This window comes from Cucurbita maxima, unplaced genomic scaffold (genome assembly GCF_002738345.1).
Source record: "Cucurbita maxima cultivar Rimu unplaced genomic scaffold, Cmax_1.0 Cma_Scf00001, whole genome shotgun sequence".
Lineage (NCBI taxonomy): Eukaryota > Viridiplantae > Streptophyta > Magnoliopsida > Cucurbitales > Cucurbitaceae > Cucurbita > Cucurbita maxima.
Genome location: NW_019272017.1, coordinates 7,072,847 through 7,098,505, shown reverse-complemented (window position 1 = coordinate 7,098,505; position 25,659 = coordinate 7,072,847). Strand labels below are relative to the sequence as shown.

General features: G+C 35.3%; 7 protein-coding genes and 1 long non-coding RNA gene across 13 annotated transcripts in view; 4 read left to right on the top strand and 4 right to left on the bottom strand.

Moving 5' to 3' along the window:
* Nucleotides 1-2,914: 2,914 nt before the first annotated feature.
* On the bottom strand, nucleotides 2,915-7,762 carry LOC111496986 (glycine-rich RNA-binding protein RZ1C-like). Of its 6 annotated transcripts, none has more exons than XM_023147619.1 (4): nucleotides 7,708-7,762; nucleotides 7,403-7,555; nucleotides 3,645-4,108; nucleotides 2,915-3,397 (listed from the first exon to the last, which is right to left on the bottom strand). In XM_023147619.1, exons 2-4 carry the CDS (start codon nucleotides 7,511-7,513, stop codon nucleotides 3,160-3,162), a joined length of 813 nt encoding a protein of 270 aa, XP_023003387.1. In that variant the 5' UTR covers nucleotides 7,514-7,555; nucleotides 7,708-7,762; the 3' UTR covers nucleotides 2,915-3,159. The 6 variants fall into 6 exon arrangements, with proteins under 6 accessions (XP_023003387.1, XP_023003707.1, XP_023003626.1 ...); XM_023147939.1 differs by lacking the exon at nucleotides 7,708-7,762 and adding an exon at nucleotides 4,799-6,750 and having other exon boundaries at nucleotides 6,826-7,532; XM_023147858.1 differs by lacking the exon at nucleotides 7,708-7,762 and having other exon boundaries at nucleotides 4,799-7,532.
* A 396-nt stretch (nucleotides 7,763-8,158) lies between these two features.
* Nucleotides 8,159-11,265, bottom strand: LOC111487229 (ACT domain-containing protein ACR10-like). Its single transcript, XM_023134569.1, has 6 exons — nucleotides 10,852-11,265; nucleotides 10,437-10,658; nucleotides 9,414-9,519; nucleotides 8,858-9,194; nucleotides 8,492-8,776; nucleotides 8,159-8,412 (listed from the first exon to the last, which is right to left on the bottom strand). Exons 1-6 carry the CDS (start codon nucleotides 11,003-11,005, stop codon nucleotides 8,278-8,280), a joined length of 1,239 nt encoding a protein of 412 aa, XP_022990337.1. The 5' UTR covers nucleotides 11,006-11,265; the 3' UTR covers nucleotides 8,159-8,277.
* A 1,712-nt stretch (nucleotides 11,266-12,977) lies between these two features.
* On the top strand, nucleotides 12,978-14,497 carry LOC111482910 (probable cysteine protease RD19D). Its single transcript, XM_023128945.1, has 3 exons — nucleotides 12,978-13,584; nucleotides 13,661-13,780; nucleotides 13,855-14,497. Exons 1-3 carry the CDS (start codon nucleotides 13,120-13,122, stop codon nucleotides 14,365-14,367), a joined length of 1,098 nt encoding a protein of 365 aa, XP_022984713.1. The 5' UTR covers nucleotides 12,978-13,119; the 3' UTR covers nucleotides 14,368-14,497.
* A 315-nt stretch (nucleotides 14,498-14,812) lies between these two features.
* LOC111487032 lies at nucleotides 14,813-18,080 on the top strand. Its single transcript, XM_023134247.1, has 8 exons — nucleotides 14,813-15,066; nucleotides 15,424-15,497; nucleotides 15,674-15,715; nucleotides 16,352-16,393; nucleotides 16,640-16,723; nucleotides 16,967-17,054; nucleotides 17,372-17,469; nucleotides 17,836-18,080. The coding sequence occupies exons 1-8, from the start codon at nucleotides 14,892-14,894 to the stop codon at nucleotides 17,860-17,862; spliced, it is 630 nt and encodes a 209-aa protein (XP_022990015.1). The 5' UTR covers nucleotides 14,813-14,891; the 3' UTR covers nucleotides 17,863-18,080.
* A 161-nt stretch (nucleotides 18,081-18,241) lies between these two features.
* On the top strand, nucleotides 18,242-19,159 carry LOC111487049. The gene is made up of 3 exons (XR_002718975.1): nucleotides 18,242-18,358; nucleotides 18,797-18,941; nucleotides 19,069-19,159. It is a non-coding gene; the product is annotated as an uncharacterized LOC111487049 (long non-coding RNA).
* Nucleotides 18,439-21,240, bottom strand: LOC111487040 (U-box domain-containing protein 14-like). The gene is made up of 4 exons (XM_023134259.1): nucleotides 20,979-21,240; nucleotides 20,389-20,505; nucleotides 19,840-20,256; nucleotides 18,439-19,745 (listed from the first exon to the last, which is right to left on the bottom strand). Exons 1-4 carry the CDS (start codon nucleotides 21,234-21,236, stop codon nucleotides 18,669-18,671), a joined length of 1,869 nt encoding a protein of 622 aa, XP_022990027.1. The 5' UTR covers nucleotides 21,237-21,240; the 3' UTR covers nucleotides 18,439-18,668.
* Nucleotides 21,241-22,949: 1,709 nt separating this feature from the next.
* On the bottom strand, nucleotides 22,950-23,480 carry LOC111486777 (S-phase kinase-associated protein 1-like). Its single transcript, XM_023133984.1, has one exon. The coding sequence runs from the start codon at nucleotides 23,458-23,460 to the stop codon at nucleotides 22,993-22,995; it is 468 nt and encodes a 155-aa protein (XP_022989752.1). The 5' UTR covers nucleotides 23,461-23,480; the 3' UTR covers nucleotides 22,950-22,992.
* Nucleotides 23,481-25,224: 1,744 nt separating this feature from the next.
* The window catches only part of LOC111488542 (amino acid transporter AVT1C-like), a 7,593-nt gene continuing 7,158 nt past the window's right edge, over nucleotides 25,225-25,659 (top strand). The window contains exon 1 of the mRNA XM_023136330.1: nucleotides 25,225-25,380. The gene's annotated coding sequence lies outside the window, so the exon portion shown is untranslated. The remainder of the gene's footprint in view (nucleotides 25,381-25,659) is intronic.

Below are 25,659 nucleotides of genomic sequence, written 5' to 3'. Positions count from 1 at the left end.
ACATGTTTGCGGTGCGCTAACCCGCGCGTAACCTTCTTTTCCCTACCCCTCTTCTGGTTATGTCATTACCAATCGCGGGTAATCCCCGGGTCGGAGGAAAAAGAGATGTTAGTGTGCTAAGAGGTGGGGCAGGAGCGCAACGACCTAGCCCAAACCCACTTAGATGAAGCTGCAAGGCGTATGAAGGGAGCGAGAACCCTGATTGAAGATCACTCCAAAAGATCAACCTAACCTAGCCCAACCTACTTAAACAACCTAAAGGCTTGGCCCCCCGATCCTTGTCATGTGGCTAGCTTTGATACAGTATAGTTGACCGTGATAGTATAGTGGTTCTATCCTCCCCCTTCTTTTCCTCCCAGAAGGAAAAAAAAGCTAATATTAATAGTTACCAAGATCAAACCTAAATTTTTTAGACAAAAAAATTTGATTTTGCGGAGACAGGATTTGAACCCGTGACTTCAAGGTTATGAGCTCCTTTATATTCTAATATTTATAAATTTATTCACAACATATGCTATATTATTATTAGTATTATTATTTTTTTTGACTCGGTCGGTCATGAGTTTATTGTATAGAAAGTTTCAGACTAATTCCGTTCAACCGCAAAAATTTCAAACAAATCTTCACAAGTCACTTTGAATTTGAAAGTGACTCGCCTCCTCATTTTATGTCAAGAGGCCCACAAGTCAGATCGAAGCTTTAAACTCTTTCTTTCCAAGTGGGACAATGCTAAAGAGAGAAGGAGATGCATCGAGACATCAAACAACGAGACTACATATCAGCTTCTATTTTACTTTTTCTTCTACACGATTAACTCGATCTATTATATCAATAGACTTACAAACACTTTTTGATACTAAAAAACACCATAAAATCGAAAGCTAAAAAATTTATCATATATTTTTAAAAATTTCGGGATTGATTTGGTACAAATAAAAAAGTTGAACAGTTTTAAAATTATACGCTTTACATTTGAATGGTCTTTATAAGACAAATAAATTCAATAGTCAAAGAAAATGACATTTAAACCTTATTATATAATTCATATATATTAACTTATAAAGACTTATGAAATTCAAAATATTCGAATATAAAGTATTATTCTATATTAACTACACAATCTTTTCATATCATTTTTTTTTAATCAATTAACTTAACCATAGCTTGGTAATACATATATTTTTAATGTTAAATACTATATTTCTTACATTTATATGTTGAATTAAAAAAATTGAACTAACCCAAATAGATGTCGGAAGCAGAAAAGATTCGTATAAATAAAAAAATAAAAATGGAACATATGGTCACATAGGACAAAATAGTTGGTCAATAGTTTGGCAGGGATGCATAAAATAATAATAATAATTTTCAAATCACCAAAGCCTAAAGCCTAATTAAAATATTATTCAAATATTAATATTGTTGGAGTATTTTGTGCCATGATTCAAGTTTTCGATTTTTTTGGATTTTTTTTAATTAATTATATTGTTATATGTTTTAAACTAATAAGACATATAGTTGGATAATATGAAAATGGCTACTATGAGTCAAGAGGATATGTGCTTACCTGCCAAATTTAACCTTCATTAATGCATTCAATAAGCCTAAAAAGAAAAGGTTAATTAGGTTTTTCAAATTAGTAATTTTCTATTTTCAAGATTTGAAGTCTGGCCCGATATCTCATATAACAAAAACTATTATATAATGTGATGCAATATTTACCGTGTAAGATCTGCATTTCACATAACAAAATTTAAATATCCAACATGAACATAGTGCCATGGTCATGCTTATCGTTGTCGTTGTTGTTCGTTGTTTATTTGCTAACTTATAATAATAGTGTTTTCTCAAATTGCTTTTCAAGAGTGGGGTCGGAGGCCGAAACAAATGTTATCTGTGCCAACAATGACTCAAGTTTAGTTAGTTGACTTGGTCGAGGGCGAGAGTAAACGTCTGTCGCGTATTTACGTTACTAGTCTTAAGTAGAAATTAATCTATACTTTTAGTGAAGCTAAAGATTCAAATCTTCTCGATGTATTAGAAAATCAAAATTTGAATAGGTTATATCATATATTTTAATGAAATGGGTCACATGACAGACCAATAATAATATTACAATGTTACGTTAACGTCAGTTTCAAAAAGTCCATCAAATCACATCAATATTACATATTAAATAGGAATGGAAATTATGTAACGTTACATAGAAAGCTATGTATAATTAAATATAAATGTTTTTACTTTCCCAAGAACATGGAGGTTGACTTGTGAATATGATGCCAGAAGATGGACAGCCAGAGAGTATAGTTTTCAATTAATTTCGTTCCAAGAAGCATATTCAAGATTCAACCAAAAGATAAAGATGATATCAATACATTCAATATTTGTTTTATGGTCATCATATTTGCCCATTGTCAATGATTTGGAATTCATCTATCACACCATTGGACTTGTGGGAGTTTATCCAAAAATGACAGCTGCTTTATTGCCCGATCATCCAGACGAGATATTATTTGAATTTCTGATCCATAGATGACATAAATGACGTAAATCTTAATTGACCAATGTTCAGATCGACAGGAGAGTTCTTGGTGCCAATTTCAAGCTTCATAATAACAGTTCATCCAAACGAGATATTATTTGAATTTCTGATTGATAGAAGACGTAAATGACATAAATCCGACAGGAGGGTTCTGGGTGCTTATGGAGAGGCCAATTTCAAGCTTCATACTTCCTCTATGATAGCTCTATCCGGCAGAGAACTAGGTGCTGCTCAATACACAAACATGGAGAGGAGCCTCTTGCTTCTAGAATTGTATTTACTAATCTGTTTTGTGGCTTACGATTCAAACGAGCCTCGGGGTCCCCCGACTCAACCTTCGTATGTCAGCTCAGTCCGACAATCAGCTCAACATTTTAGGAATCACAAAATTGTCAACTTAAATCTGTCTCTGTCCATTCATCGTTCTTCAGAGCATTTATCTTGTCTCTGAACAAAAAATCAGATACATGAAAGCTAGACGAAACCGCAACAATCTGTCTGTCGGTCGGGCCACGGTACTGCAACTAAATCCTAGATAACTAACAGCACAACACCCAGCATGTAGTACACTTTTACTAGATAAACCAGAAAATGTGCGCTATCTAACAACAAAACATTCAATAACGATCAAATGAGGATGGCCGCCCACCTCGGCTAGGGCGATCATAAGGAGCTGGTCTGTTCCTGTAGCTTCTTCCCTCGTCACGTGCTGGACCGCCACTTCCATACTTATCAACCCCACGAGGTCCACCATCTCTATAATACCCCCTATCTTTGCCATAGCCATTTATGGGAAAACGATCAGAATCGTTATTGTACCTACTGCTACCAAAGCGATCTCCACCAGGTGGGTATCTGCAGATTTACATATAAGACCAAATTTACATATAAGATCAGGAATGAGAGGATCGATCAACTATATGATGGTGCAAGAAAATAATTGAGCAGTGACTCCGATTAATAAGCAAAAGAAATGACATAGGATCTCCATTCTGCCCATTTATCAATTCCTATTGATCATTACTTTAAAGCATAAATTTTAAGAATATTTTATGCAGGGAAAATAATGCCACAAAAATCCAGAGAAAATATCAGTCAGTACCTTTCACTGACATAGCGATCACGAGTTCCATATTTGCTGTCCCTGCTGTTATCAAAACGATCCCGATCTCCAAAGCGCCCGCCACCTTCATAACGATCATCCACATATCGATTGTTATCTCCAGCAAAGCGATCCCCACGATCACTATCCCCAAGCCGAGAACGTGTAAGAAACGAGTCTCCTCCCCTTCCTCGGCCACCACCCACTGAAGGACAATCTCTAGCCCAGTGTCCATGACGCCCACATTTGAAGCATTCATCTTGCCTCGCAGATCTATCTCCTCCCCCCCTGTAACCATGGTCTATATCTTCTCCCATTTTAGGTTCAGCCTTGTTCACTGAAATGATTCGTTCTCCAAATTCCCGTCCATGCATCTCTCTGATGGCATCATCCATTCCCCGACGATCTGAAAATGTAATAAACCCAAAGCCACGTGGGCGGCCAGTATTCTTTTCCAACATGATCTACAGAAACATCAAAGAGGTAGTTTACGCCAATCAATTGAACAGCCAATAAAACTTAAATCAAGTCATTAAACCAGAGCTAGTAAAGAACATCTCATACTAATAATGTATACAAGTGACAACTTCAAGCCTACCTGCCATCAGCTTAGTCTAAACCTAGATTATGTAGTAAATTTGTCTAATGTAACAAAAATCGGCATCAGAAACAAGGATGAAGACCATCACAATTAAAGATAAATAAACCGCCAAAATTCCCACTTCATATTCAAAGATGACAGGCTATCAGGCTATAGCCTAACCACTAATATAAGGAGGCTTTGTTTTGGTATTTAAGATCCTAGTTGACAACCTTGGAGTTAATCTAAGAGCATGGAATACTATACCCACTCTTGGGCTTGAAGCCCACAAATACAATTGTGACAGTGTCAAGATGTATAAATTCGATACCATACAGTTGACAGATCTACAAGTTGGAGGTTTCAAACTCCAAATTATCATCAAACATGGTTACAAGCCTACATTGCATTAAGAGAATGCAGAATAATAGAATAAGTTAAGGGTACAAGCTGGCGACGGTATACACTCTAAAAAGTACATCAAAGAGAATGTTCAAAGTTTAAACTTATAGCAATTGATAATAACAGCATAAATATGTTTTAAAATATATAACTAAACAGTCGGAACACTTACATTTTTCTTCCATTTATGATGAACTCATTGCAACATGTTACATAATTCCTTAACAAAACAAAAGAGCCTGTACGTCTTTATCTCTATGTTCTGAAGTGGGAATATCTTAGACCTCTCTAGTCCCCTTTTATTTAAAGAAACAATTCCATTAAAAAAGTGGCTAAATGGACTTCTTCTGTGCAGTCCGGCATCCAAAATGGCACTCAAAATTCATGTTAACTCAAAAAACCCCAGTACAAACACTTCACTGGATATGTGTATTACTTCCAACTATGGGATTTGTTAACCTCAACAAAGCGGTCACATGATCAATCATATTAGGATGTGATGTGAAAGAGAGAGTGGCATAAATCTCAAAAAAGAAAGACGAATACTTAAAACAACACATCTTCCAGGATGAATGCTTTAGGAGACGAAGGCAAGGTTCACTAAAACAGTAAAATTTCAAGCAATGGAGATGCCAACTTATTCCGTGATTGAGATCCCTTCAGTTTGTGGACAAGAGGCTGTACTGGAAAACTTGATGACGATAAATCTTGCACGGCAACCATACTTAACTAGGAACATATTCATATTCAAGGATTGACAAAGACTGTCAATGAGTATTAATATGAGGGAACTAGCACATCAACACCATAAAAAAGGAAAACAAAATAGCAGAGCATTCTTGACCAATCTTCAGGAACAACTTCAAACAACGAGAAAAGGATGTAAACAAATGAATGGAAAACTACAGCTCCATAATTTCACAGGTTGCCACAACCTAAATCCATTCATCTAAATAGCTCATAAAAAAAAAACCCCAACCTGCAACACTGCACCTATAGGAACTCAAATTTAACTTCAAATCCAATTGCTCCGATCCAGTATTATACCCAACAAACAGACATTCATAATGCTAGGTCATAACAGAAAACGGAGTCCAACATCAGAGGCCTTAAGAGCTCTGGAAGCTTTGAATGACAAAAATATCCACATCAATGTCCACTGTTCTGTCCACCACATAGTATCTTAACAAGTTCGCCAGAGAAGACAACTGATCAGAATAGGTCCTCATACTGACATTTACAATTCAGCTGACATCATGCAATGCCGAATACATGTCAAACTAAAGACTACCGATGCAGATTGGTCAATTCTTCAAAAAAAATGTCTGAGCTGCTAAGCCTGGCATCGCTAGTGCCATTCTAGCCACATTAGCTGCTAAACAGAAACCAGTACAAACAACTTTCGGAGCGTGCCTGGAAAAGTAAGGGACGCTGACAACTTCATCCCAGCAAAATGAAATTCAACAATGCAGTGTCCACTCAAAAGGATGAAATGGTTATTGATTTCCAAAAATTGTACTTTTCCACACTACCATAAATCTTAGCCAAAAAGGATGCACCACTTTTACGTATTCTCCATCTTAGAATCAAACTGACAACTCTCAACACCGGTGAAACTAGCAAATGAGAAAACCAGCTATCTCTCACTTTGATAATAATTGCAGTTATAGATAGGAAAACGAAGAAAGCATTGCAAAGAAGCAGCCACAAGTAAGAAACCATCTTCATACAACATAACTTTCCATCCAATAACATACAGCTTCTGAAGATTTTCTGAGATTAGATTTAGCAAACTCATTATCTGAGTCAATATGGCAATCTATACCAAACCTTCTGCCCCATGTACATCATCTCAAATAACCACATAACCTTCATCATAAATTTTAGTCATACTATTGGTAATTGCGGTAAGCCAAGGATAAGATGTAGGGTTTCATAATCATCCCAAGCAAGATAAAATTCTCCATGCAAATACTAGAACGTTTATTAGTCAGATGCTGAAACATTTTAGTGACTTCAGTTTCGTCATCAAAAACATCAACGAACAATAAAACAAGAAAGGTCTACTGAAGCAGGCGTCAGCACAGCACTTGTTAAAAGTTCCTCCGGTTTTAAATCATTTATCTGTCGCGAAAAAGTGACAAGTTCTTTTATCCCACAGAAACAATTAGTCGCTGCATTTGCATATTAAAATCCTACCAAACCCCAATCAGCTAGGCAGGCGACCATATTCCCAATTTCCAGACGGTAGCACTATTTCTTTGCTAGCAGATCTTAAATCAGATAATAGTTAAGCACATACAAGCCTATGACCTTCAGCATCTTGGTGCATTGTTACGTGGATAGAGAACCCGCTTCCCAAAAAGTTTATTAACAGCATCCTCATTCACAAGGGGAAAAGAAACATCATCAGAAAGAGAAGAGGTTGCTGAAAAATTACAGGTGCCACAAAACAATGCTGAAAAAACAAAACATTATGGCTTTCGATGATAAAAGTTAATCTTACAATTCATCGGTGGTTTTTTTTTTTTTTTTTTTTTCATGCTATCATCAGAAGGAAATGTTAATTAGAGGGAAGGGAGTGGAATTTGAGAAATTATATCCTCCATATGAACAATGAACCAGAATGATACCAATCTAATCTATTTTCTTCTCATATTAGGAAACAAATGGATTTCTTATTCCAACGTGTTAGGTTAAAACGAAGTCCAATTGCTTCAGTTTTCAGCCATACAGATCAAACCACAAATCAAGTAATATACATAAAAATGGTAACCTGAGAATCGATAATTTTGCCGAATCGACTGAAGGCATTCTCAAGCAGACGCTCCGTGATGTCCCACGATAACCCTCCCACAAATATTCGGTACTCCTCTCTCCCAGCCATACCAATCTCCGGATTTCAGAAAAAAAAAAAAAAAAAATCCTCCTGCACAACAAAACCCAGAGTAGTTTGGCAAATCGAAGCAAAATGTTAGACGAAAATCAGCGAAAACGAAGAGAATCCAGTGTTTCCTACCGTAAGGAACAATTGATAGTAAGAATTAGGAGAAAATTGAGAAGGTGGAGAGAGGGAAATACCTGGTTCGCGCGGTTGGAGTGAAATATTCTGATAGATTTCGTTTCTAAAGATTCCTCAATAACCCTAGAAAGTAACTCGTAAATATACGCTATATATATATATTTCGTATATGTTTGGCTTAGATGAAGGAAACTTCTTCATCCATTAATTTAACTAAACTTGAAGGGCTTAAGTGAAAATTTAATAAAATTTTGAGTATAATATATATATTTTTTTATAAATTCTCCTCCAAAATTACACGATGCATCTAAGTTATTTTTTCATCTTATAAAAATTATAAATATCATTTCAATTATGCCCTTATACTTTTAAATTATTTTTTTTCACCCCTAAATTATAAAATTTAATCTATTTTACTTCATATTTTTATATATTTACCTCTTTAATAAAATATGAACTAATCGAGAATTATAACATTTTAATTACATTTATTATAGAATGTGAAATAGGTAAGAAAATGGAGTTTATGGATTAGAACTTAAAACTGGCAAATTTTAACGTTATAAAAACACCACCATCAACTCTCATTTACACCCTCCCCAGACTGTACAAACTCTTAGTTTCAAGTTCTACCATCCCATCAGTATATTTCTAACGCCCTCTTCGATCTTGGTCTGTTGCACCGAAACGATGTCACCTTCGTCGAGTAAAATTCGATAAACTTCCCACTCCCGATCGTGGATCATGTGCCTTCCTATCTCCACCTATGAACGAGTTTATCAGTTAGTAGTAAGAACACAATGTCAAGCTATCATTGGTAAGAGTTTGATAATGAATGAGTACCGAAAATATGCTCGTGTTGAGATGTTTGAGTGCCAATGTAATATCGTGGAAGACGAGGGGGCGACCACGGCCAGATAACTCCACTGGGTTGGCTACTAGAAGCTCTGTGTCGGGACCTCTGCTCACTACGGTGACTCGAAGAGGGCGTGTGAGTTCCATTCTTAGACGGGAACATAGAGCATTTTGCTTGTTTGAGTCGACTATCTTACTGCCATCTGATTGCATTGTGAATAACTCAACATCACATTTTCCTTTTGAATTGATATAGAAGCGTCCATAAGAAACCTGAGAAGTCAATCAAATGCTGTTCGTCAAATAAGTGAAGACTGGGCAATGCAGGACTGGAACGTAAAGGGGAATGAATACCTGAATGCTGTAATCCTTCAAAGTTCTCATGATATCATAAACAAGACCTTTGTGATCTAGACAAAGAAGCTGAAGAACGGTGTGAGAACGGCTGATGGCATTGTCCATATCGACAACAACTGAGTTCGAGGGAAGGTGTCGGTTAGGAGGTCCAAATGGCAGCTCCAAACTGAACAATTCTTCAGCAATGGAGGAAGGTAGATATGGTGAGCCTTGTGAGCATGCAGTAAACTCCGGGCCAGCTAATTCGATCTCACAACTCATTAGGACATCTGCCAAAATGGCTTTCAAGCGGTGCATCGTCTCCTCCTGTCTCTTTCTCGTGCGAAAAAGTTCTCTGATTGTAAGAGTTTCGACAGAAAAATCATAACGGTTTGAACAAGATTGTCTAAACAAGTAAGAGCTATATATAAGCTGAGCATGAGGTAGAAACAGGATCACACCACAAGATTCAAGCAATCCATTCAAGTTCCAGATATTGAATTCTAGATTCATACATATTCAAAGGATATTTATGGCTACGACACAATGTAATACAATATCATGAATGACGAACCTTGTATCGGTTATAAAGAAGAGGTCCATCATTTTTCCATCCGGCGCAGTCGAAACCTTCACCCTTCTTATTGTTAGTTCTAGATCACAAAGGAGCTCAGACACATCTACAGAAGAAGAACATAATGAAACAGGTCAATTGGCATAGGGTGCAAATGTAACTATAATGAAACATGAATCAAAGTTCATCAAAGCTGAAAGTAAATTGTAATCCAGTCAAATGACTCGAATTCTGTTTGGATTGACTTTCTAAATGCCTAATACTTAGAAACACTTTGTTAAGCACTTAAAAAGTCGATATGGTGATCCAATGCATGCACCGGTATCGCGACTCCATCTGCTGTCTTCTTTGAGTTTCGTCTATTTTCTATCGTCTCGACTTTCGGAATTGGCTTGACCCTTGAAAGTCCTATGAAGCTTGTCTCACGCCCCCCCGGGTTTGGGTAGAAATCGGTCTTATCAAGGAAAACCTCCCAAATCATGTTTTGATAGGATCAACTGTGCATGTATAGATCACTAGCAAGAAAACGTTGATTTTTGAAGACCTGAGTTCTACATGCATTGCACAAGGTCATGATCGTCACAAATGCAAAGTGACGAATAAGGAATCTGGTGTCAACCCGTAACCGAGAATATCCTATTTTCCAAGAACTAATGCTACCCAACCCCTACCATTGAAGTTAGCCTTCCTGATTCAACTGTTGCTATTGCTGACATGCAAACCATTAAAGATGGTCCTCGAGACAAAGAGCTTGAACCAGATAACAATCCCCAAGCTACTGTTCTTCAACGACCGGAATATTTAGCTATTGGAAAATCGCCTTCGTTTCTTATACATCCCAAGAACTAAAGTCTTATCTATAAATCCATACAGATTAATCAGGAACTTATAGGCAAACATGAACATTAACGAACACATATTGCAGGCACTTCAGGAACAAGACCAACAGAAGAAGATCCAATGATCTTTCAACAAGCATATATGCATCAAACAACGTGAATTCAAAAGATTTCAAACAATTACCATGCAATAAGCCCTTAGGATGAGAAGAACACCAAAATTTCAACAGGAAAACATCTGGAGGTTTCTGAATCTCCTTATCTTGCTGGTAAAAACGTATCCCTGTAGTGGAAAAATGGGAAGGACAAACTTCCAACAGCCTCTTCTTCAACAAAGGCCACCTGGTACTCGGCTTTCCCACAACCCAGAACACTATATAACACCATTTCCCATCCGTCGAGAAATCTGCTCCCACAAAAACATCGAAGAACTTAATCAAGAGTACTAAACGGATCAACAGATCAAATGGAAAAAAACTTGAACAATCCCTAATCCATGTTGGATTATATCAAAATCACTACAAATCTCAGAACACACAAGTTTTTCAGTGAAATCACCAAGCAAATCTAAACAATACAAGAATTCTTCAAGTGTTTACCTCCTCTTGAAATGCTCAAACCAAAAAGCAAAACGATCCTACACAGATCGGATCCAAGTCCAGTCTTATCAGGACAATTCACAGTGATAACATGAGGATCGCCAGACTTTTCTCCATGAGTAATAACCACAGAATCCTCATACAAAATGCCCATTGTCTCAGCTTCCGTACACTCTACCTTCAACCCTTTCCTTCACCATTCAAAAACAGCGAGAAAATCCAACAAGCTGTTCTAATTCTTCGATGAACTGCAGTCTTGCAATGTTTAGTGGAGCAAATGGATTGGAGATGCCGTCCAAAGAAAGTAAAATCTGGTGAAATACACGAAGAAGATATCATCCGCCCCCCTTTTCCTGTTCTTATGCGCTTTTTCCCACTGGATTTTCTTTCTGGATTGGTGCCTTTATTTTCCCTTCTCAATTTCTTTTATCCAAATTTTCTTTGCTTTTAGTTGAGGAATTCGGAGACACGGACAGCGATATTTAATATTTTTAATTAATAATTATTATTTATTGCAATTTAATTTAAATTTCCAACTTAATTTCAAAACTTTTATAAATCTCTTTTTTTTAAAATATAAAACAAAATCTTAAAGTATGGTTTTCCCATAAATATTAAATTATAAACTGCAAAATTCAATGAATATACATTAATAGCCTTCTCTATTAGGTGAAAGTTGAAATAATATTGCATTATTGAAAAATACATATATATATATATATATATATATATGGAAATTAATTTAATTCAAAACTTTATTATATTTTATTATATCTGCCTTTTAATTATTTTCCATGATATACCAAAAATAAATAGTATGTGCATTATAATATCGGTTTTTTTTATTAATTTTATAAATTGTGGAATTTAAAAAAATAATAATCAAATTAAAGATTAAGTAAATAGATATTTAGGCGGCGGGAAAAATATCAGAGATATTTTGGAACGGTCAACTCAAGGAGTTAGCGGGTCGGATTCTAAAAATGGATCTTCATTTTGTCGTGTTTCCGGATATATTGGAACAAAATATATCGCTGTTTAACAATCGTATCGCGATATTTTGACGATACATTAGGTATGTCTGCAATTACCAAACACTACCTACATCTGCCACTAAGATTGAGCCACGTGGTTATTCTTCTTATCCAATCCCGCAAAATGGAATTAGAAGGCGGGGACCACGTCAGCTAAATAAAATACCAAAATTAGTCATTTTATTTTTTTAAACAATATTATATTAAATTAATTGCAATTTGAGGTGGCGAATGCTGCGATGAACAAATAGATGATTAATACGTCGTCGTTTTAGCTTTTAATTTATTTATTTTTTGGTTGCATGGATAATTTTTGTTTTATTATTTTATTATGCAATTAAAATATTTGTTTTTATGGCGAAGCCACTTTGAAATAATAAATGTGATGATTTAAATAATATATTTAAAAGCTAAATATAGTCAATATTGTCGACTTGAATGATCATATTAAATTAATTAATGTGTACCTACCATTTCCGAGGTGATTTATTATATTTTTGTTCCCTAGTCCCTCAAGTCCACAATATTTACAATATTTAATTATGTTTAACTGTTAGAGCTTAGTTTATAGATTTACAATTATTCACACAACGTTATTTTTTAAATTATATTTTTGTGTTAAATAAGTTGTGACATATTTAAATATTTAAAGATATAAAATTTTAATTTATTGTCTAGCAAACAGTATGAATAAATTAAATTATCCAATAAGTAAATAAGTTTTACCTTTTATAATACAAATAATTTATATATTATTTTTTAATATCTCATAAAAAAATTAAATTGCGAAGAAATAAATAATAGTTTAATATTAAATTTATAGAGTAATTACATAAAACAAACACACATATCATTCATCGTTAATACGGCGTCGTAAGGTGCAATACCAATGCAGATTTCTGACTCCTCCATGATACACGAAGAGGCGGATGCCACGATTCATACATGGTCATTACGTGTCGCTTTTATAAGGAGACACCTATATCGACTTGCCACCTATACTTTCACATCCTCATTTACAATTATACCCTCATGTCGGTTTATCAATTTCCAGTAAGCTTAGGAGATAACAAATATTTTTTTTTTTTAAATCAGGAATTCGTAAGTCATATATTTTCATGGACAGAATGGTAATTTTGCACTTACTTGAAATCTGTAAACCGTCACGAAGACGAAGCTAGAAAAGAGGCTGGCAGACGGCAGAAGGCTAATCAAAGCAACACAGTGAAAGAAAATGGAAAGGTCGGTATCCCTCCTTCTAACATGCGCATTTAGCCTCACATTGCTAGCCTGCGCCACCGCTCTCCGCCAGGGACCGGAATTCCTACGCCAAATCACCGACGGCGAGATTATCAACAGTCTCCCGGCGGGGAGCGAGAGGAAGTTCGTGATGTTTATGGAGAAGTACGGGAAAAGCTATCCGACGAGGAAGGAGTATTTGCACCGGTTGGGGATTTTTGCTAAGAATTTGGTGAGGGCGGCGGAACACCAGGCGTTGGATCCGACTGCCATGCATGGCGTGACGCAGTTCTCGGACTTGTCGGAGGAGGAGTTTGAGCTGATGTTTATGGGTGTGAGAGGCGGCGTAGGGGGAGCGGAGTTGCTGGAGATGAATCAGGCGGAGGAGATGACGGCGGAGGGATTGCCGGAGAGGTTTGATTGGCGGGAGAAGGGGGCTGTTACTGCGGTTAAGATGCAGGTAAATTTGAGTGAAAATTTGGGTAATTTTTTTTAAAAAATATATTTAATATTCGTAACTGTTTATGGTTGGGCAGGGCACGTGCGGATCGTGCTGGGCATTCAGCACGTGTGGGGCAGTGGAGGGCGCGAACTTCATAGCCACCGGAAAGCTACTTAGCCTCAGTGAGCAACAGCTCGTGGATTGCGACCACACGGTCAGTAATTTCCTCCCGAATTCCCTCCCTACCCCTAAACCCTAATCCAAATCTGAACGTTTCATCTTCCGCAGTGCGATCCAACGGACAAGACCGCCTGCAACAACGGCTGCAATGGCGGCCTAATGACCAACGCCTACAAATACCTAATCCAATCCGGCGGCCTCGAGGAGGAATCTTCATACCCGTACACCGGCCACCGCGGCGAATGCAACTTCCAGTCCCACAAAATCGCGGTCAGAGTTTCCAATTTCACCACCATTCCCATCGACGAGGACCAGATCGCCGCCCACCTGGTCCACCGCGGCCCGCTCGCCGTCGGACTCAACGCCGTGTTCATGCAGACTTACATCGGCGGCGTATCCTGTCCCTTGATCTGCGGGAAGAGATTCGTGAACCACGGCGTTCTTCTGGTCGGGTACGGCGACGAAGGCTTCTCGATTCTGCGGTTTCGGAAATTGCCGTACTGGATTATCAAGAACTCCTGGGGAGAACGGTGGGGGGAGCAGGGTTATTATCGGCTGTGCCGCGGCCATGGCATGTGTGGAATGAATACTATGGTTTCGGCCGTCGTCACTCAGGCCTAGATTTTATTCTTATAGGTTGCATTTCATGTTTTTTTAATTCCGTACTGTTTTAGATTTCCACATTTTTCTTGTTTTTATTTATAGACGAATACTTCAATTTATAGAATTAATTAACTATAGGTTTAATATATGTTTTTTTTGGTCACGAATCTATAAATTATATAAATTAATTCTATAAATTGAACTATATTTATACATCAATTTATAATTCATATAATTCATAATATGATATGTATTTATGATTATAATTTTTATCGTTTCGCTTTATATAAATATATATTATTAAAGACATGTTATAATATCAAATTTAAATTTTTAAAATTTTTGTTAGTAAAATATGTAATAAAAATTATATTGAAAAATAAGATTAAAAAAATAATTAAAAAATAAAACATTAATTAATAACGTCGATTATGAAAAAAATTAAGGACCGACGCTGTTGGGATGGGCTATGGTGACGACCGCAGGAATGTAATTACAGACGCGCAGGGGCTTGCGGATAAGACAGAAACCGGAGAGCTCCAATGGCTTCATCTCTAACCTTCTCTCCCTACGCATTTTTGAACTCCCGCGCGCTCCCATCCACGTTTTTCCATTTCATTATTGGCTCGCCTTCAAGAATTTCGCCACTATCCGTTTCTTCTATCAGTAATCCCCTCAAGTTGAAGCTCCGACGGACTCTGAGAGCATCTTCTGAAGGTATGCTCACCGTTATTTTTTCGATTCTCTAAATTTGAGTTTGTTCATGTTGTTATCGAGTTATTAGAGGTACTAGACGTTGTTTTCAGCTGTTATCTGTGTTAGATTGTTGTCAGTCGTCTTGATTCCTGCTGTTTCCAAGTGTTTTGTTCATGGAGGAACTAGGATGGTGCAAAATTTTGAAAAGAGTGTTTAAATAGCAAATGTTTTATGGTTTGATCTTCGAATTGGGTGTCCTGAGGATCCTTTGCCGCTTGAAGTGCGTCTTGCTTGGCTTTTACTACTTTCATTCGCGTTTTTCCTGCTTAGAAATTGCCGAGAATTTCTACAAATCTGGAATTAATTTCACTTCTACAGGAGCTCCCAACGAGTTAATCGAGGATTCGAAGTTTGTTCCGTTGAATGCTGATGATCCCACTTATGGTCCACCTGTAAGTTCCGGTTAGTTTCAGCATCATTGTTGAAGATTTCTTTTACTTGAGTGTTCTTTTCTCGAAGGGGACATGACGTGATTTTTGTTGCTTCTTTTCAGAGAATTTCTTTGATTGTCTACGTCTGTTTATTGTCTAAGAAAACGAATTGAATTTCAGACTGTTCATTATTACAGGCATTGCTGTTACTGGGCTTTGAATTGGAGGATGCAGTGAAGGTAAGCTTTGAGTTTTCCCCTCTTTCTGCAGTTCAATTCTTGCCAGTTGAAAGTATATTACCTGTTAGCCGAAGAGAAATTGAATGTCATTGGTGGTGCGTAGAGTTCTTAAATTTGAAAGGGATAGCAAACCAGTTAAGGAGGCAATTGGTATTTTGTCTAAAGTCGATTGTGGAAAAACTATTGAACGTCTTAGTTTGAATATATAAGATTAACGTCTCTCATTTAGCTCTTTCGCACCTACTATAACTAGTTATTTCAGTTTTTTATTGGCAGTTTCAAGCTCTTTTGATTGTAAGAAAGATGAATTTTGATTCATTGTTAATCCAAATTGATGTTTCTAATTTGGCGAACTTTTTTAGTTCGTGTTGTTTAGTTTACTTACAAATTATCACGACATTCGCAGGTAGATTCTTTTAAATGTCAATTCTAACCGTATGGGTGGTTAAAGTTTAAGAGGCTTAAGTTATTTTATATGAAGAAACACTCAAAAATTTCATTCCAAGTTCTTGTATTCGATCACTATGACTCTAAAAATCTCAAAACTTTACTCTCCTTGCTTATCCTTAGCTTTTGAATGCTAATATCGAAAACTGTTCCTAACTCATTAATTTTGTTGCTTACATTTGATTACAGATTCAAGAGCTTTTGAAAAAATTGGACGGTGAATTCATGCAGGTAATTCAGTTCCCATCACATTCACATTCTTTTAGGAAAGTTAAAGGGCGATATTGCTAAGAACAGTAGAATAAAATGTGAGAATCTCTGCTCAATGTATTGGAAAACTAATTGTGGAAAGTTAAGAGGTTCTGCCATGCCATGGAAGATGTCCTACATTTTGAATGTATATTTAATAATCTCTGCCAACTCATGGTGCCAAACTGCCTGCATAAATAATCTGCGGAACAGTTTTTGTTATTATAGGTTATTCTTTGTACTGAAGATATGTTTAATCGGTCCCTGTGGGAAGCAGTTCATACAAACCAACCAGATTTGGCAAAAGTGAAGGTCAAGTTCTGAATTTCCTAAAATTTTTAATTGTTTTGAGATATTGTATGCTTGCCAGATTGTGTTCTCAAAAAGAAGGTAGGTTTTGATGTAGGAAACCATATTTCTTGGTACCCTTGCAAGGTTGAGTCTGCATTCTTTTATAGATTTGAATTATGCTAAATTGTGTTTATGTTTATCGGAGGAGCGTGGATCTCGGCAACAATTGTCATGGTACTCAGTCTGTGTATATTATTTATGCAGATAGCCAAATCATTGCCTCGAATCTGTTTCTTATCCGGTCTTAGCGGAGAGGAAACGATGATGTTCATAGATGCTTTTCCAGAAACTGGTATTGAAGGACTTCCCTCTTATTTTTTTTCATTTGAAGAAGTTAGAATCTTTTAAAATCCAGAAGTATATTTAAAAGATTGCAAATTCTTGTAGTCTCTCCATATTGTCATTGTGCAAGAAGAATGGGTCTAATATCGTTGGATAATTATCAATGAAATAGTTACACCACAATCAGAGAAGTCAGATGAAATTCAAATCTCTTCCCCTTTCCTCTCTCGCTTTGGAAAGAGTCATCTCGTGAATTAGTTAGAACTTAGAAGGTTTCTTTCTTATAGATTGTACTTCAACCAGTCTTCTCATTTTCTTTTGGTACAGGACTTGAACCAGCTGTTTTTGCTGCTCTTGTTCCCAACGCGGCCAATAAACCAGTAGAAGAGTTAGTAGAAGAGATCATGGGGGACCATGAAGCACTGGTAAGGAAGAATTCGTAGGTTCATTCATCTGAATTTCTAACGCCCTCGGTGGTCAATGATCCGGGACCAATGAAACCAACCCTCTCTGTTTGAGCCTCTAAAACTAATTAGAGCAAGATTGCATAGGTTCAAACTGTTAATGAATTGATTTTCAATTCTTTAGCTACAAAAGTGGATTGATCTTCGTCGCTCAGTTTATAAATCTGTTGGCCAATTTTCCTGTATGGTTTCCATTTTATATGAAAGTGATTGAACCCAAATGATGTAGAAAATCCTGAGCTTGATTGAACTGATGATTTTATTTTCATCAATATGGTTATACTTCGATTGCCCCCATCATTAAAGACACCTTGTATTTTCATGCAGACTGGTGCTACGTCAGAAAGGCCATAGGCAAGCAGCTCTAGCTAGCAGGCAGATATGGATTCCCGATTTGTTCCTTTTGTTCTTTGTTTTCTTTTTGATATCACTGTTCCTCTTGTTGCCTTAAATCCAATCTGGATTTGTCTTAGCATTTTATTCAACTCTGTATGATCTTATATATATCATATGTATGTGGTGAACATTATTGATGGTTAATATTATACAAATTGAATCTGAAGTTTTGTTTTTTTCTCCTTTCGTTTATTTCTCTGGTCTATTTTAAATGTTTAGATCCCGACCAATAACTATTTGAAATTTTAGTTTTCGAAAAGATAAATTTTCTACTTCGATGGCACAGATTCCGAATGTGGATAATGCTCCTCTGAATCTCCGAGCGCTCAGGTTCTTGTTCTGATCATTGCTTCATAACTCACTACCTATTTCTTTTAATCCGACTCATCAAGTTCTCGTGGTCAGCTTCTCAGGGAACAATCTCACTAGGAGCTCATAAACATCCTGAAAAAATGTGAGTTCCTTTCACTCTTAGGGTTTTTTTTTTTATCAGTGGACGATGGAGATCGGATACTGGAAGAATTTGACTTTTCCTATCAATTTTTGGTTATCCATTTTTAATCCTGTGGATTGATTTGTGTTTTTAATCAGTTATGTCATGATTTATCTTACAACGGAGTTTCATGTTTATCTCCAAAAATTCAAGCTAGAGAAACAGAATTCTACAGGAAAAGTTCATAAAAAATACAATAATATTATGATATGAAAAAAGAGATTGTATGATGTGAAAACCAAATAGGCTTCTGGACTGATGGCAAGATTGTTTATCGATTAGCAGATGGTCCATCAAAGCGTTGAAAGAGCTCTAGAATGCTTCCTGCTTTCCTCTTTGCTCTTTCTGTGCCATTCTCAGATACTTCCATTAATGCCACTTCTGCACCATGTTCCCCAGCTACCTTCAACTGCTCAAAATCAGTACTGCAAAGCGACCACAACACAGCAGCAGCATTCTCCTGGTTTCGTGGAGAACCAGTTCTGATGAACTCTAAAAGAATTGCTGTCGGCTCAGTTTGCCTTATTGCCATCTTCCCTTCATGGTGAGTTGCAAGAATGGCCAAAATGGCTAGAGCTTCATCCACCATGCCACCTCCAGAATCTTTCAGAAACCCCATAAGTGGATTAACAATGCCTGCTCTTACTGCTCTAGCTTTGTTTCCCTGATAGATTGAAAGATTGAAAATAGCAGCGGCTGCATCCTTCTTTCCTCTGGTAGTACCTTCACAAAGCAAACTGATAAGAGAAGGAATTGCCCGGGCTGCTCCGATCGCAACCTTGTTCTCGTCGATAACGGATAAGCTGAAAAGGGTTGCAGCTGCATTTTCCCTTGCCTCCATACTGCCATTCTTCAACACTTCTACTATGGCAGGTAAGGCTCGTAAATCGACTATCCTTCTTTTATTACCATCATTGATTGAAAGATTCAACATTGCTGTAACTGCATGCTCCTTGGTCCTAGTATCATTTGAGGATAATAGTTCGACAAGGAATGGAATGGCTCCTGCCTCGGCAATACAGATTCGGTTATCTGAATTCCTCTTTGCTAGTAACCGGAGCGCACCTGCAGCTGATCTTTTCTGTTCTGGAGATCCATTTACCAGTTTTACCAGTAAGGCATCGATGGCCGCCCGATCGCAGTCTGAAATACTGTTTCCAGGTTTCTTATTTACACAGCTACCTTGCTTGCTTGGCAGTTCAACGCCATTGTTATCACACCACAAAGCAATCAGGCTCTTCAAAACGTAATTTGGGGTTAAGGCTGTACGGACTAAAACCTGCTGAGATCTTGGACAGGTTATGTGCCCTGAATCCAACCATTTCTGAATGCATGATCTCTCATAAGTCTGCAAAAGGTCACAAAACAGTCTATGAATGATGAGCATAACAATGAGAGAAACAAAAAACACTGGCATTGCAGCAGTCACTTTGGGCGTTCACCTGCCCGGTCGAGACAACGACAGGATCCCTCATCATTTCAAGAGATATGGGGCATCTGAAATCGTCCGGGATGACAGGAGATTTGTGTTCAATGATGATACTTGTTTTATCTTGGGAAGTTTCAACTTCTGGGTTTTCTGTTTGTACAAAATCCTTCAGCTTCTTTAAAATGGATGACATTTTTCCGAAAACACCCCCCGGGTCTCCATCGCTCGAGATCACCAGCTCATGGATCGCTAGAGACTCTTTCTTCAGATTGTTTATAGTTCGAAGATGCAGCTTTTCAGAAAGTCTTTTCAATATTTCAAGGTTAGGGTCTTCTTCTTCGTGTAATATGGCTAAATCCTTGTCTAACTGTGCATCAGCTAAATGTAATCTCTCCTTCGCTCGTTTGAATTGGGATTGAACAAGTTCAGTCTGAAATAGATCACTTAAGCAGTTATTCGTCGGTACTAAAATGACAATCCCAACCCTCCCACGGAAAAACTCCAAACAAAGAGCACGTTGAAATTTCAATACAGTGAAAATTCGTAGAGGTTATGACTATACCTGTTCCCAAACCTCGTCTGAGATCCCGAGCTCGTCGATGGGAAGCTTGCTGAGTGCTGCTGCAATATCTTGTGTCTTATGTTGAAACTCAAGTACCATTTTCTCCAATTGCAAAGCCTGAGACACAAAATGGGAAAGCTTACTTGAAAGTTGATATCACCATTCAAGAAAATTACTCATTCCCTAGTGAACACTCGACCAATCAAATAAAGAAACCCAAACTTACATGAGGTTGTTCTTCAAACAATAGAGCAAATATGAACTGATATTGATCTGTAATAGTTCAAAATTGTTCTTTTTGGACTTTCTCTTCAAAATTTTAAAATACATCTACTAGGAGAAGTTTCTACCCTTTAATGTTTTCTTCCTCTCTCCCCTCTCTAATTGATGATCGGCCATGTAATTTCATATAAACCGCTAGTTCTAGACTTTCCCTTTCGAACTTCCCTTCACGGTTCTAAAACACGAGTCTGCTAAAGAGATGTTTTCACGTTATTATTACTTCTAATTCTAGTTTCATCGTCTTAGATTCCCAAGAACCAAACAAAAAACTTAAGAACAAAAACCTCAGGGAAAAACAAAATGCATACCTGATAGAGCTTGCTACCTCGGTTGACCGACCTAAGAAGCTCCATAGCAGAATCCAAAGCAGTTGTAAGCAACTCCAAGCTCTTAAGAACATCTAATCCAAGTTCTTCTTCTCCATCTCTCAATTCCTCAAACATAGGACTCAACAACTTAACTCTTCGAATCAGCTCCCCATACATCTTCTTACACACGCCATTGCACTCAGGAAGCTCCGAAATCTCCCTCACAAAATCTTTCAACTCCTTCTCCGACCCACCCATTTCGATATTCTCCAAAATGGTGAAGAATTGCTCTTGAATTCTTACCCAGTTGTGAGGAGAGTAATTGAATGTTTACGGACTATAAATACATCTAATGTAACAAGTTGGTTGAGTTCAAATGAAAAGATATGACTTCGTCTGGCTATGAGTTGACCAACAACAACGTTAGAATAGGTCAAAAGTCAAGAGGTAGGCACTATAATAATAATAAATGGAGTTCATAGATTTTTCTTTTAAAAAATGTTAAAATATTATTTGTGTCATTTTCATTCCGTACGGTTAATTGCTTAAATTTAATTTAGCTGCTTCCAATTAATCTCAAATTTAGTCCTATTAAAAATTAAATTTATCAAAATTAATGGACTAAATTATTGATATTAATATTGATATATTGATATAAGGCTTCAATTTTATGTATTTATTGATATTAACTTATATTTTTTGTAATTATTATAAATATTTATACTTGACTAATTCTAATATCGATATTAAACCTTTATTTATATGTATATGTATATATATATATATCATATGTATGCGTGTATATATACCCAAAAAAAGTTCATACGCCACCTTTTATTTACTCAGTTGTAGGAGGAAATAGCTACATTAGATATAAATAAATAAATATATATATAGTCGACAACACATGAAAGAAACGAAGTGCCCCTAATGTGTTGCACAGAGGGGTAACTAACTGATTGTCTGTTCTCCGGTCCTGTTTGGATTTGGATTTGGACATCACTGATTGACGACGCTCAACTATATTTTGAGGAAGTAGCTATAGAAAAGGGGACCATCCTCTAAGTCACCACTATCGGAATAAAGAACCTGTGGTGCTATGCCACGAACCATTAGAATCATATATATTATAACATTGAGGTATTATTTAAAGAAAATTAAATTTTTTTTTCAAAAATATCAAATATTCCAAATAAAATTACATTTATTTTATATCAAGATTCGATTTAATTGAAACTATTTTTTTTAATTAAAAAGTATATTTAAAACCTATTAATATTTTATATGAATTGTGATTTTATTCGAATCTTCACCATGTTACATATAGAACATAAATGATGTAAAATATTTCCTTTAATGATAATGTTAAATAACATAAGATCTTTTAGTTTGACATTTACTCCATTTAAATAAATAGTCTGTAAAATTTGATTAATTAATTAAAACAAATATTTAATTTCCTTGATTAATTAATTCTCAACTATTTTTCTTTAAAAAAAAAATTCTCAGACTAATTCAATTAAATGTTCGTTTTGATTAATTAATTGAATAAAACAAATATTAAAAATTATGGTAAAACTAATTGAATTAGATATTTTAAATTTTGGTAAAATCTTTTTAGAACCATCATGAAAACTAACACAAACTTAAAAATAAAAATACAATTTATTTTATTCATAATAATTATTTTTGTTATTGAGATTAAATTTAAAATATAGTTTTAGACTTTTTTTTTTCATTTAAATAAAATTTGAAAATGAAAAAAAAAAACAATTTTTGGTTTATAATCAAATTAAAATTTAAAAAGAAAAAATCAATTAAACATTTTTTTATAAACTTTTAATTTTATTATATTGGACTCTATAACTTTTGTAAATAACAAATGCAAAAAAAAAAAAAAATAATAATAATAATAATAATAATATATATATATATATATATATATATATATATATAGATTAGTTCAGTAAATGGTACCGATGAATTTAAATCCGAAACATCCCGTCGTCCGATTTCAGTTTGTTGATGGATTAAGAACCCAACCATTCTGTCGTCGGATCTCCGCCTCTTCTTCCGGCGTAAAATCACTGGTAATGTTAAGTATCCTCCGAATCTCCTCCGGACTCTTCCCGGAAATATGATCGGCGATGCTCTGGCAAGTTCGATGGAGCAATCCGATGACTTCGAGGTAATTGGCCGCCATTACAAGCTCCGTCGTCACTTCCATATTTAGATCATTCATAAACTTGTTCTCCCAATCTTCGACTTCTTCTTTCGTCAGTTCCTCATCCACGTGCTTCACCATCCACTCGATCATCATCTCTAATATTCTTCCTCTAACATTTGGCAGCGGAATCACAATTTCGTCGCTATCAGATCCGAAATCTTCAAGAAAGTTCTTAATCACTGCGGATTGTATCGCGATCTCCTCGCTTACCTTGAAAATTTTGTTGTCCGATGATTTTAGTTGAAAAGTTCTCATAGCGAGGATCGAAGAGCAGAATCGAAAACAGAGATGAATTTGAGAAAATTTGAAGCTGAACGAACTCAAACAGAACTAGCTCTGTTTTGAAAAAGTTTGAATGCGAATGAACGTATTTATAAAGAGATTAGGGTTTTGTTTGATCAATTCATAAATCCCAATCGTTTTTCAAATTTTATTTTATTTTTTTGTAAAAAAAAAAAAAAAATCCTTAAATATTTCGTTTATCAGATTTTTTTTTTAATGATATTAAGATTTTATTTGTGATTTTATTGGAATTTTAATAATTTCCTGCCGAGAATATCTGAAGATTTTTTTTAGTTTAATATTAATAAATAGATTTGTTTCTAAGTTTGATGAAATTCAATTAATTATTTTTAAATTGTTGTTAAATTTATTGATTAAATCAAGTATTTAAGTTCTATTAATTAATCTAATCAAATATTTAAAATTTTGGGTGGGATTAATTAAATTTTGTTTCTTTTTTAGGGTTTAATTAATGTGAGGTTTGATTATTTTTTTTAATGATTAATCAACTAAATCAAATATTTAAAACTCTGATAAAATTAATTAATTAATTGCAAATTCAATTTTCTAATCTTATTTGACATTTTGTTGAAGTTTATATTATGTACAATTGTCAAAAATTGGTCGATAAAAGTCGAGGTTAAAAAGGTCATTTTTCTTACATATTATTGAGATTATGATGATAACTATTTAGTAAAAAATGTCATATTCCAAAGTTGACTGTGTAGCAATTTACATGCAAACCCCTAATAAAATTGTTAATTATATATTTTTTATAATATAATATTAGCATATAAATTTAATGAATAATGTTCAAATTTAAGTATCTAAATTAACCTTTATTTTCCTATACTATAAAAAAAAAATTAATTTGAATCATTCAAATTTAAGTATTTTATTTAAAATGTGTTAGATGAACACGACTCTTATAATAGTATATGATATTGTCCACTTTAACATTAGTTCTCATGACTTTGCTTTGGACTTACTCAAAATGTTTCATAAACCCATGATCATTTTCTAAATTAACCGATGTGAGACTTTCATCATCCAACACCTCTCCTTGAACAAAATACGTTTCCCCTTAATCGAGGCTCAACTTCTTTTTCTTTTGGAGTCTTAGTCATTTTTTACTATGCTTTCAAGGTAGGAGGCGTGACTCCTTTTTCTTTGGAGTCTTTTGTCGTAAGTTTAGGGTATGAGTTTGATACGCGAAAATTCATTAATTTTTTTAATAAATTTAAAATGTTTTTATTTTAGCTGAGCTAAAATTGTCCCGACCAAACCAAAAAAATGAAAATGGAAAAATATTGAAAAATAATGAAAAAGAGTTGCCGAGAGATCGATTAAAAATAAATATTTTTATTTTTATTTTATTTTATTTGTTTATTATTATTATTATATTATTATCTTAATCACTAATTAAAAATAAATATTTTATAAATGTGGCATATTACAAAAGTCGTTAAGAGAGCGATTTGAACTTGGGAACCATAAAATTGAAACTAAAATTTTGTAATTTAGTGGGTTATTACTAGAAAAAAAAAAGTATTTTTTAAATATATATTTAAAATAGATTACTATAATCTAATATAATTTAATCGTGATCCATGTGATTTTTTTGGGTGGCTAAAGGGATGCCTGCGAATAATAAAAAGGCTAATATTTGTTTTAGTTATTTTTTAAATCCAGACAAAAAATATATATTTTACCAAATTTAAAAGGGCCAAAAAACAGAACAAGACGAAATGAGTTGGAAGTAATAGCTTTAGAGGGAGAGAGTTATTTATATGAATGACAGAGAGAGCAGAGAGAAGAGAGCAGAGAGAAGAGAGCAGAAGCAGAGCAAGGCGGTAGCCGACACTCTCCGATCTTCGTTCCACTCAAATCACGGTTCGTTTTCACTGAAACTTTCTCTACAGATTTACGGTTTCTTTCGTGCCTTTTGACTTGTGATCAGATACAAAATTTTCGATTCTGTACTGCTTTGAATTTGTTATCTATTGTAATTTTCATCTTGTAGTTAATTGAACTTGTGTTGATTCATTAGCGATTGTTGTGTTTACTACGGATGATTGAGTCTTGAAGTGTGCGCGTTGTGTGATTTTCATCCGATCGTTTTTTTTTTTTTTTTTTTTTTTTTTTTTTTTTTTTTTTTTTTTTTTTTTTTTT